The 10,919-nt window shown below is 37.6% G+C and overlaps 2 protein-coding genes across 2 annotated transcripts; one reads left to right on the forward strand and one right to left on the reverse strand.

Annotated features, from left to right (window-relative positions):
* Positions 1–866: 866 nt before the first annotated feature.
* LOC136284481 (uncharacterized) lies at positions 867–6,481 on the reverse strand. The gene is made up of 7 exons (XM_066174829.1): positions 6,342–6,481; positions 4,577–4,837; positions 4,011–4,076; positions 3,302–3,533; positions 2,769–2,885; positions 2,194–2,316; positions 867–1,918 (listed from the first exon to the last, which is right to left on the reverse strand). Exons 2-7 carry the CDS (start codon positions 4,774–4,776, stop codon positions 1,547–1,549), a joined length of 1,110 nt encoding a protein of 369 aa, XP_066030926.1. The 5' UTR covers positions 4,777–4,837; positions 6,342–6,481; the 3' UTR covers positions 867–1,546.
* Positions 5,485–10,805, forward strand: LOC136284480 (heat shock 70 kDa protein 12A-like). The gene is made up of 5 exons (XM_066174828.1): positions 5,485–5,611; positions 6,319–6,623; positions 8,041–8,265; positions 8,594–8,771; positions 9,231–10,805. The coding sequence occupies exons 1-5, from the start codon at positions 5,590–5,592 to the stop codon at positions 10,298–10,300; spliced, it is 1,800 nt and encodes a 599-aa protein (XP_066030925.1). The 5' UTR covers positions 5,485–5,589; the 3' UTR covers positions 10,301–10,805.
* The last annotated feature ends 114 nt before the right edge of the window (positions 10,806–10,919 follow it).

The raw sequence follows: 10,919 nt of genomic DNA on the forward strand, positions 1-10,919 counted from the left end.
CGAAGTCTTCTCGCCACCAACCACCAATAAAGAGATTAGTCGAGGACAGTAGGATGTTCGGCTGATAAGTCTGTACTCAAACTTTATAAACGTATGTTGTCGAAAGCACGTTCAAAACCGATAAGTTTGTTCGCTTGTCTGTACTCAAACTTTATAAACGTATGTTGTCGAAAGCACGTTCGAAACCGATAAGTTTGTTCGCTTGTCTGTACTCAAACTTTATAAACGTATGTTGTCGATAGCACGTTCAAAACTGAAGGTGTTGTGCAACAACATTTCTCCTCGCTTACGTGCAAAAGACAAACATAGTAGGATGTTCGGCTGATAAGTCTGTACTCAAACTTTATAAACGTATGTTGTCGAAAGCACGTTCGAAACCGATAAGTTTGTTCGCTTGTCTGTACTCAAACTTTATAAACGTATGTTGTCGAAAGCACGTTCGAAACCGATAAGTTTGTTCGCTTGTCTGTACTCAAACTTTATAAACGTATGTTGTCGATAGCACGTTCAAAACTGAAGGTGTTGTGCAACAACATTTCTCCTCGCTTACGTGCAAAAGACAAACACGATACGCTTCGATGTCAATGAGTTAGGAACGGAACACATCTAACACGTCGCTGAAGGTCATAATTTAAATACAGACAAGCGCACAAACGTATCGGCCGATTTGAATTGTGCTCGTTCGAACATCCTACTCTCCTCGACTACTTTATTGTAGTTTATCTCTTTATTGGTGGTTGGTGGCGAGAAGACTTCGCTTGGTGGCGAGTACGTTGGTGGCGAGATCGTTCCTTGGTGGCGAGTTCGCTGGTGGCGAGTCTGCTTGGTGGCGAGGTGACCGGTAACCAACAAAACGACTGACTCAGTTGAAATCAAACAACGATATATTGATGATATATTGATGTGAGTGGTCAAAGAAGTAATCAGTTTAATAAACCATTCCAGTCGTAACAAACTTGTTGAAAATTGGCGAATATTTACAGACAAAAATTCACACCTAAAGATTCGAGTTGTTACTCACTAAAAAAAGACGGGTCTATAACTGGTCTAGCCAGTCAATTCTGTGTCAAGGTAGGCTTCTTATTATAGAAAATGTGTGCTGCATTTTACCATGTTCTTACATAGGAAGTGCAAATTACACACTCTAGCACTCTTAAAATGAAATGGTTGTTCTCATGACAAGTCCAGCGAGTCAGTGAGCTTGAGACACCTGTGCTGTTTTCAAATCGATAGAACTGTCTTTAGTCCACTATTTACGCAGTTCTTATCTCCTATACAGTTACATAGAATAACTTGATTTTTCAGAGGTACTAAACGTTTTACAATAAGTTTTTGTTCCTGTCGATTTACGACTTTCACAGAAATAGTCTCAAAAGTAAAAATCGAATGGCAAAGACAAATCCTTCCAAAAATCAAAAAGTCAAATTTCTTTTTCAGTTGACTATCTTTCTTATTCTAATAAAAGTGAGTGTTTCTCCGGTTGCACATGAACCGAAAATTTTTCCATTATAAGCTGAGGCATAATTATGTCGGTAGTCATTGCTTGTCAAACGTAAGAGGTACGCCCTGCCAAAACGACATCCCCTTTGGCAATAACTCTCTTCTCCCAATCGTAAAGTGTCGGCCATAGGTAACAATAAATCCGTTTATCTCCTTGGGTGCTGGTCCACCGTTGAGACGCATTTGGTCTAGCTAACGACGGAAAAGCTTGGCTTTCACTATGATTTTGTGGGTTAAAGGTCGAAGAATTGTAATCGATTTTGAGCGGAGGGACTTGGGTAACAGCCCGCCACGAAAATCGTGTGCAGTACTCAATGTACCCTTTTAGTTCCTTTTTGAGCCTTTTATCAAAGCTTGGAAGGATTTCCTCTTTCTTTTTATTTTCTTTCCATTTTACCTTCAGTTCTCTCCTTACGGCCTGTGCGGATTGAAATAATACGTATTACATGTGTCATTGTTAAGTTGCATTATTCAATAATTATAGATAAAGAAGCAAACGGTTTGGTAAACTCCATGAATGGAAGGATACGACCGAAATGTATAACATGCTGTATCTATAAGCAATATAGTCTAATACTTCGAACCCAGCTTGAAAAATTAACCAAAAAAAGCAAAGATCAAAAACACACGCAAAAAAGTAAAAACAAAGACAACAACATTTCAAACGTAGTTTGTTAATGAAAGTTATCTCGCCTTCACAAGCTTTTCCAAATTAAGGTTCTCCCTTCCAGCTGCCTCTTTAACGAGGACCATGACTTCACTGGTGTAATCTTGTGGAATGTCTTTCGGTCTTTTCGCAGGTACGACATCGGGAAGCTTAGGAATAGAAAGAGATATACTTAATCTCATGACAGCAAAAGTATACGACTCAGTTTCACAGTTGTCGGTTTGAATTTCAACTGAACTGTGTGTACAATTGGGCATCTATAATTTTTTTTTCAATTACTTTCTAAATTTCTGAAGACCTTCCTTCGAATTATCGGCCTGGTCATCTTAACAAACTCCATGCCACGGGCGTCTTCCGCGCCTTTTTTATTTTGAAATAAATAACAACAACACAAACAAAAAACAAACAAAAACCAAAGCAACGAAGCCAAAACAAAAGTAAACGTATTCGCACGCCCTTTCATTACTGTAGTATGAAACTGATAATTATGGATTGTAAAAGTACGTATAAAATATTTATCTTCCTTTCATAGAAAACAACTCAAATAAGGAAGAGCTAGTTAAAATGATAAATAAACATTACAGCACTAAAGATCACAAACCTTATATTTACCATCCCCTAGACCAACACAAGGTGCATCAGTAACTAAAGTGTCCAAAAGCGATGAGTAATAGGATAAAAAGCCAATTCTCGCCTCCTCTGCACATTCGTAAGATAACTGAAAGAAAGAAACTTATACATGAATTGTATGGAGACAGAGAAAGAGATCTTGTAGATCTGGAAAATTTCAGTTTGTAGGCGCGTTATAAAAGTGCGGATGTATTGCATATAAATCAAAAAATAATAGAGACCAATAATATATGAATAAATAAGAATAATAAATAAGAAATGGTAAAAATATAAAGGAATAAATGAAAAAAATATCTGTTTGACTGTTCATCCCTAAGACCCTCACTATAATGTACACAATATTACTATTCGTACGTTGACCCGCGCACAAGATAACAGGTAACGAATTTATCTTCACGGGCTATGCGCAATATAAATTTTCTGCCATGGCATCTGATCCCGCACGGTATGAATAAAATAAATTATATTTCAACACCACGACATTTTACAGAACAAACAAATCACCTCAAATATATAACATGCAAGCCTGTACGCCTTTAATTGATCTTCTTCGGACAGCTGTTGAGATCGGCTTTTCTTTATTTTTTTTTCAATCAAATCCACTGCGTCAACGCGTCTTCCATCCCTAAAGTCGTTCCTGTATTCTGCCTCAAGCTCAGACTGCCTGTTTGAGCTCAACGTGTTTTCAGTTCTTCTTTGGTCCATGTTGACTTTTTTCTCTGCCACAGTAGCAAGCCTTATTGAAAATAAGAGTTACCGGTTAAATTGAGTCAATCGATTGTCGTACCTTCGATTATATATCAGCTAGTAACATTTCCTTGAAAAAAAATTCAAAAGAAGTATCTGTATCAAACATAGCAAGAGGGAGACAAATCACAAATATAATGCGATGTGCAACAGAAGAAGTAGGGAGAGAGTACGAAGTAGCATTTTGGTATTAAGGTAATGGCGGCATTCAATCAGTTTCTTTCAAGAAAAGCTACTCTAGGAATGATATTCAAGGAAACCCACTAACAAAGAGACAAGGACATGTTCACTCCCTGATTAGAAATAAATTGTCCTTTAATTCAATTTGAACTAGCTTTCGTTTTAGTGGATAATTGTGCTTGTTTGGGGAATGTCCAGGAAGATATTCATGAACAGGTAGAAACAAGTTTGGTTTAAGGGTGTGGGTAAGGATTAAAGCAGGTGTTACTCTCCACAATTGTGTTACCTTTGTCTCAGTCTTTGAACTTCCGCTGATAATTCCCTATTTTCATTACTATGACTTTGATGGAGGCTATCGATAATGAAGAGAAGTCAAAATCATTCGTAAATGATAATCTACCTCATTTAGGTGTTGCTTAATATGCTAACAGCTTTCAAGAATTTCCGTCAGTGTCGACCATTAATTATATTCAGTTTGTCACGCCTGAGGAACAGAAGAGTCCTGTCAATGCGAGCGTGACGGAAAGATTATAACCATTCCTCCTTTCCTAACCGGTAAATGATCACAACAGTTAAGAACTACCAGAATACTTTATACCTGTGACGGATTAATTGATTAATTTATGTATTTATTCATTTATTTCCTTGCGGAGTAGGCATTAGACAGGGCAGATATTTCTGTGACGATAATAACGACTGTAACATTTCATTGTGCATACACAAATGCGTCTACATTGTGAGCAATGAGATCATTACATAAGCAAACAATTTTAGCCGGTTTTATTTAAAGAATTTTATAATATCTTGCAATCTACATGGCCTCAAATGAACAGAACTTCTCAAATTGTTTACCTTTGCAATTGTTGCCTGAGATCTTTATTTTCATGCTCTAACCTCTCGAGTCGCAAAGGGAGTTGTCGTGATGCTTCAATTAGTTTTTCTGTAGACCATTCCTCATCATTTGAAGGTGATGCCGATGGATGCGTTTTGGATTCATATCCACTTGGTTGAACGGAGTTAGGTAACGTTTTTCTACGCTTAAAGGTCGCCATTACTGAATCAAGTAGCAATCGCCCCAACGTGTATCGACTGTATCTCCCGGATGTCTGTTTTCTTAGAAAGAAGCCGGAAGTGGCTAATTTATTTTGACAAAACTAAAATATTTCATGCGCCAGTGAGGGATAAGTTCACTTCGCTAAGTTAAGTCTCCGTCTTGCGCAACTAACGCGTAGATACGGTAGTTAAAAACGGATCTGGAATTGAATCTTTTTCAAAATCGATTTGTTACATTAACACTCCGTAATGTAGCTTTACTTTGGCGTAAATATGCACAATCGGGGGCAAGGAAAAACACGCAGACAAACACACGCAGACCGCTATTTTCTGCCTCAATCTTAGTTTTTGTATCATCAAAAAGACATGAAATATCCGCAATTTTAGACCTATTCGGCGAGTAGGTCTAAAATTGTCGATAAGAATTGATGTTTCTTTTCACGAAGCCCATGTAGGGTCACGCAATTCCAGTACGAAAGTGCTTTACTAAAGCTTGAATAGTAGTAAAATGCAAATGATCGAATTCTGATCTAGTCTACAAAGTCAAAGAGAATCAACTCTGTTAGAATATTATCGTGACTTGTTAAAAAAGGAACCCTTTTTGAGTGAGTAACAGTATACTTGGTGTATAACTTCCAATTTTTATTCTTGGAACTAACGTAACCTGCGTTATTTATAACTCACACGAAACATAAACAATTCTGGGAAATTTCCCTCCGTCACCCTAATCTCTTGACCACTGAAGACATTTGCATTTAACAGTTGCTGCACGTTTTCATCCTCTCGTTGCTCAGCTTATTCTGTTAGGAGATATGGCATCGGCATCAGGCAACGGTAAGAGTGGATTTGTACTATACTCAATTGTAAACACGAACAACGGGCAGCAAGTTGAGAATCGGCGAAGCGACGTCTCCAGATACACAGAGCCGAGTTCATTTTGAACCGACCGTTTTATAATGAAATGAAAGAACAAGCGATATCGATTTATATCTCACTCTGAAACTGATTTTTCTGAGGACAGGTTACAGGGGAAACAGTTATTCCCGGTTTTCCGATTTCTTTGTATCGAACGTTTAAAATCCGCGTAACGCTATTTTACATTCCGTGCGGCTGGTAATAAATCAATTATTCATTTTTGATCTGTATGATCACCCTACACTTAAATGATTGAGATTCTCAACTTAATCAAAGAAAGAAAAGATGTTCCAGTATTCCAATCAATCCAATTCACTTACGGGTGATTGGACCTCAGGAAATACAACAAGTAAACTCTTACGTGATCTAAGAGGGTGTACGATTCTGTTAGTTTCATGTATGCAAGCCTTCAAACAACCTTTCGATTTAAGAAGCTCGTGCACTAACTTTAAGATCGATTCGCTTACTACACTTTATAGCAACTCAGCTTTAAATTTGTCATATAAATGTTCCAGGAACAGCGAATGTCTCCTGACCGAGGGAAATTTTAATGAAGTGTGTCGCGTCACGGTAACTCCCCCAAATGTGCCGGTTTCTGAAACGTGCGGTTTCCTTTTCAAATCTAGGTACTCGTCATGAGAATTCTTACCTTGCAACCGTAGGGATAGACTTTGGTACAACCTACAGTGGGTTTGCCTTCTCATTCAACAAAGGCGAAGGTGGAGAAGCGATTTTTATGAACAGAGACTGGGTCAATGAACAGGGCCATCGAACCAGCAAGACACCAACATGTCTGCTTCTTAAACCAGACTTGTCATTTGACTCGTTTGGTTACTCAGCGATGGAGAGATACTCCGGTTTAAAAAGTGCATACGAAGAAAAAGAATACTTCTTTTTTCAACATTTTAAGATGGAGCTGCACAACGAAGAGGTAAGTAAAGGCCAGCTCCTTTACGCGTTTTAATATAACAGGGTCTTACAAATGCTATCCAAGTGTCGCATATCTTGCATTTTTCCCTTTGTTTATTTAGTTTGTGGTTTGAGTAAGTATCATTTGATCGCGTAGTATCACGTATCATGTGTATCATGCGTATCATGTATATCTTCAAATTGAAACATTTTTGAGAAAGATCGTAGATGCAATATATATTTATATATATAAATTCGCCGATGAGTAAGCATTCACGGAACAGGCTTATAGGAATGAAAGTGTAGTCTCTCTGTTCTTTTCTCCTATCGCAACATATGTATATATATATATGTGTGTGTGTGTGTGTGTATATATGTGTGTGTGTATATATATATATATGTGTGTATATATATAGTATATAGTATATATATATATATATAGTATATATATATATATATATATATATATATTTATATATATAATTGCAGACAGTACTGTTTCGGCCTACTGGGCCTCACCAGTGCAGTGCTGATGTTACAAAGGAGGTGTAGGCATTAATTTACCCCGAATGATTCCACAATTGTGGTATCATCCAAGCCATGCCAGAGGATTCGAACTAGATTAATTAGGCAGAATGCATATAGATTTATATATACATACATACATATATATATATATATATATATATATATATATATATATACTTATTTATAGGAAGTCTGTGTTTTGATTTTTCCGTAGTACAGTGCTCGATACATACAAGTAGAGTGCGATATGTATTGAGATCGGCAAAAACAAAGAGACTACACTTTCATCCTTACAAGCCTGTTTCGTAATTAACTCACTCTTCAGGGGATTTCAGTGGCAAGAATATTCGTGAACATCGTTAATATACTATAAAATTTGCATAAGTTGATGTGGCGGTAAATTTAGATGTTTAGTTCAGCTGTTACGCAGCAAAGCTTTGTTTCTGTGACGACATGACGACACAAGTTCGTTACGTTTGTTGCTTGCGCTATTGTAGGGTCAGCTTGATGAAAGGATACGCCATGAAATAAAGTGGCCAATGTTATTGTCTTTAAGAGTCCAGATATGTTTGCTGAGTTCGGTAGAGTTTCTGCGTTTTGCGTGTCGGAATGATGCAGTGTGGTTTCTGTATATTGAAGTCGTTTTCTGTAGGTCCGATGTACGTTTCAGTAGTGCTATTGTCCTTACGTATGACGGTGGCCTGGTAGATAACTGATGATTGGAGGCAGTTAACCTCCACTTCTTTTACTATTCATTGGGTGTTCATCTGCAGAGCTGATTGAGGTGATAAAAATGAACTTGCTGCTTGTTAAGTGACTAAGATAAAGCAATTTTGATTTAGATGATACAGAAATACCTCTTCATTTTGAGTCACTATTAAATTATATTCAATTTCTTTTACGACAAACAGAACATTGACCTGCAAGCTACTATCCCTGATGCCAGATATAAACGCGTGAAGGCAAAGACAGTGTTTGCTTACGCCATACGGTTTCTGCGAGATGAGGCGATTAATTTCATTCGCCAGGAAACTAAAGATCAGAGTTTCAAGGTTGAGGATGTTTTGTGGGTTCTGACCGTGCCAGCCATATGGAGTCCAAAAGCAAAACAGTTCATGAGAGAAGCAGCGTATGAGGTAACATTTTGACTCATGGGAATGGTTTTAACTACATCAGTGCCGTTAATGCTGCTGTGGAAGTTTGTAAATATGTATAACTGATCTTCTAACTAAGACTGACTTCTGTTTGCTCGTTTCGTTTTGCTTTCTTTTTTGTTTTTGTTTTTTTTATCGTTTTCTTTTTCTTACTTGATTTGATTGATTGTTGGAATGTTTACAAAAGAAGAGAAATTTAAAAACCAAAACACAAAGAGACAAAACTAAACGAAACGAAATGCATTATCATTTCCCTCACGTTAAGTTGCCATCTTCCATTTCTAAATATGAAGGCATTATGTTTTCTCAGGCTGGTCTCGTCTGTCGTGATCATCCGGAGCAGTTAGTTATTGCTTTAGAACCTGAAGCGGCGGCGATATTCTGCACTGAGAGAAAAATGGACGCGATACTATCAGAGAAACTTGATGTATCGATGGATGGACTATTGTCCCAACTGAATGCACAGTATATGGTTGTTGACATCGGAGGTAATGTTACCGAGAATCATGAGCTAAATATTCTACTAAAAAGTTGATGAAATCATTAAATCTGGTTAAATCATTTTTGTTGTTCTTTATGCTGCAACATTGAATTTTCTTCAGGATCTTAAACTAAACATTTCCTTAGCTCCTGCTTTGCCCATTTTCTTAGCTAAAACCTGTTTTAAATTAAACTAAGAACACTAATAGACTAAAGAAAGAGAAAACGATAAACAAACAAAGAACAACAGGAACAATGTCAGAAACAATAGTTGACGCAGTAATCACAGAAACTGCAATGGCGATAAAACGTTAATAAATTTTTTAAATAATGGAGTGAACATATTCATTCATTTCTTAGCATTGTCAATCATTATACAGTCACTTTTTCCTCGACTGTATTTTATCATATGATTCGCGATTGATATCTTTTTATTTTCTCTTTTTTTGTAACAACTGCACTCCCAGGAGGTACTCTCGACGTCACCGTTCATGAAAAGCAAGATGACGGTACAATTAAGGAAATCCATAAAGTGACAGGTGGGCCCTATGGCGGAAACAAGGTGAATCACCAGTTCGAGGGTCTTCTGGATGAGCTATTTGGTGCCGAAAAACTGTTTGAGTACCGTAAACTATTTCCTATCGACTGGCTTCACTTGAAAAACGATTTCGAAGAAAAAAAACGCGGACTGCGTTCCCAACAAAAGAAAGAGACCCGAATTCGTCTGCCGTATAGCTTTGTTTCGACCATTAATGAATTTCTGCCTCATTCTCTAGCCCGTTATGACGAGGGTGAAATTCAATTGCAGAGGAACGAATACCTCTGCCTCGGCCCGAGTGTGATGACGAAACAGTTTGAACCTGTTTTGGAAGCGATGAAAGATCATTTGGATGTCTTGCTGAGCCAACCTAAGCTTTCAAAAGTGAGGGTAATGCTACTTGTTGGAGGATTTGCAGAATCTCCCATTCTTCAGCAGAAAATAGTGGAAAAGTTTAACAGCAGATGCCGTGTAATTGTACCACGTGACGCGGCCAAAGCAGTGGTTCAGGGTGCCGTGATGTTTGGTCAGCTTCCCGATAGAATTTCCCAAAGGGTTATGTCTACAACATACGGCTGTGCCTGCTGCCGAGATTTCATCCGAGGTGTACATCCAAACGAAAAGAAATTAATGGCAGATGGCGTAGAAAAATGCCGTGACTTATTCGCTTGTTTCGTTAAGGAAGATGAAGTGGTGACCCTTGGTCAAAGAATCCGGCAAGTCTTTCATCCAGTATATGCTAACCAAACAGAGGTACCCTTTGAATTTTACACCTCAAACAACGTCGACGCACAGTTTGTTACCGAACCAGGCTTGACTAAGATTGGAAACCTGGTTGTTCATTCTCCTGTTACCAGTAGTGGTCGTGACAGAGAAATCGAGGTCAGCTTATACTTCGGTGGTACCGAAATAACGGCTACAGCTTTAGATGTTTCAAGTGGGAAAGTAAAACAAACTACTCTTGACTTTTTCCCTAAGTCTGAAAAGATTGAAAAGTAACATGTCCTGTTATGGCTTATATCTTTGAAGGACTACTTGTTAAAAGTTAATCAGCGACACACATTCTGTCTGAGCGTATAATATTTAAAATTGAAGTAGCCACTGTAATTATTAACCAAATATAAATATGACAAAAGCAATACTCAAAAAAGTATGAAAAAAGAAAAAAAAAATCAAATTACATGCATAAAAAGGAATCAGAACAATAAAAAAATGTAGTCATAACGACTGAAACAAACAACAAACAAAAAGCAAGGTGGTTAAAAGGCCTTTAGCTGGCCCCAAAACTGTAACATATATAGGAGTAGAAGTACTGTTTGTCTTATTATTGAAATTCCCACTTTTATAAACCTTCATTTAGACTTGAAATACACATAATTAACTTGTTTGGGCTTCAATAGTTCATGGTGTTTTTACAAATACTCATACCCAAACTAAATAATTGATATAAGGGCTTGGTCACAATATATGTGAGTTTTAAAGGATGAGAATCTGGAAAAGCAAGGATCCCTCTTTAACTAGAACTGAAATTGATGGGCACCCTCCCCTTTAAATTCATGTTTTTACTTTGACCTCCCTCCCCCCCCCCCTCCTCTTAACTGTTTAGGGAAACATGAAT

Source organism: Pocillopora verrucosa, chromosome 11 (assembly GCF_036669915.1).
Source record: "Pocillopora verrucosa isolate sample1 chromosome 11, ASM3666991v2, whole genome shotgun sequence".
In the NCBI taxonomy this organism is placed as follows: domain Eukaryota; kingdom Metazoa; phylum Cnidaria; class Anthozoa; order Scleractinia; family Pocilloporidae; genus Pocillopora; species Pocillopora verrucosa.

Coding starts and splice junctions, on each gene's coding strand:
- LOC136284481 (XM_066174829.1), bottom strand. CDS start 4,776: ATGGCGACCTTTAAGCGTAGAAAAACGTTACCTAACTCCGTTCAACCA. Junction 2,886..3,301: donor TTGCATGTTATATATTTGAG/GTGATTTGTTTG, acceptor TCTTTCTTTCAG/TTATCTTACGAATGTGCAGA. Junction 2,317..2,768: donor TAGGGGATGGTAAATATAAG/GTTTGTGATCTT, acceptor TCTATTCCTAAG/CTTCCCGATGTCGTACCTGC.
- LOC136284480 (XM_066174828.1), top strand. CDS start 5,590: ATGGCATCGGCATCAGGCAACG. Junction 5,612..6,318: donor GGCATCGGCATCAGGCAACG/GTAAGAGTGGAT, acceptor TTTCAAATCTAG/GTACTCGTCATGAGAATTCT. Junction 6,624..8,040: donor TGGAGCTGCACAACGAAGAG/GTAAGTAAAGGC, acceptor TACGACAAACAG/AACATTGACCTGCAAGCTAC.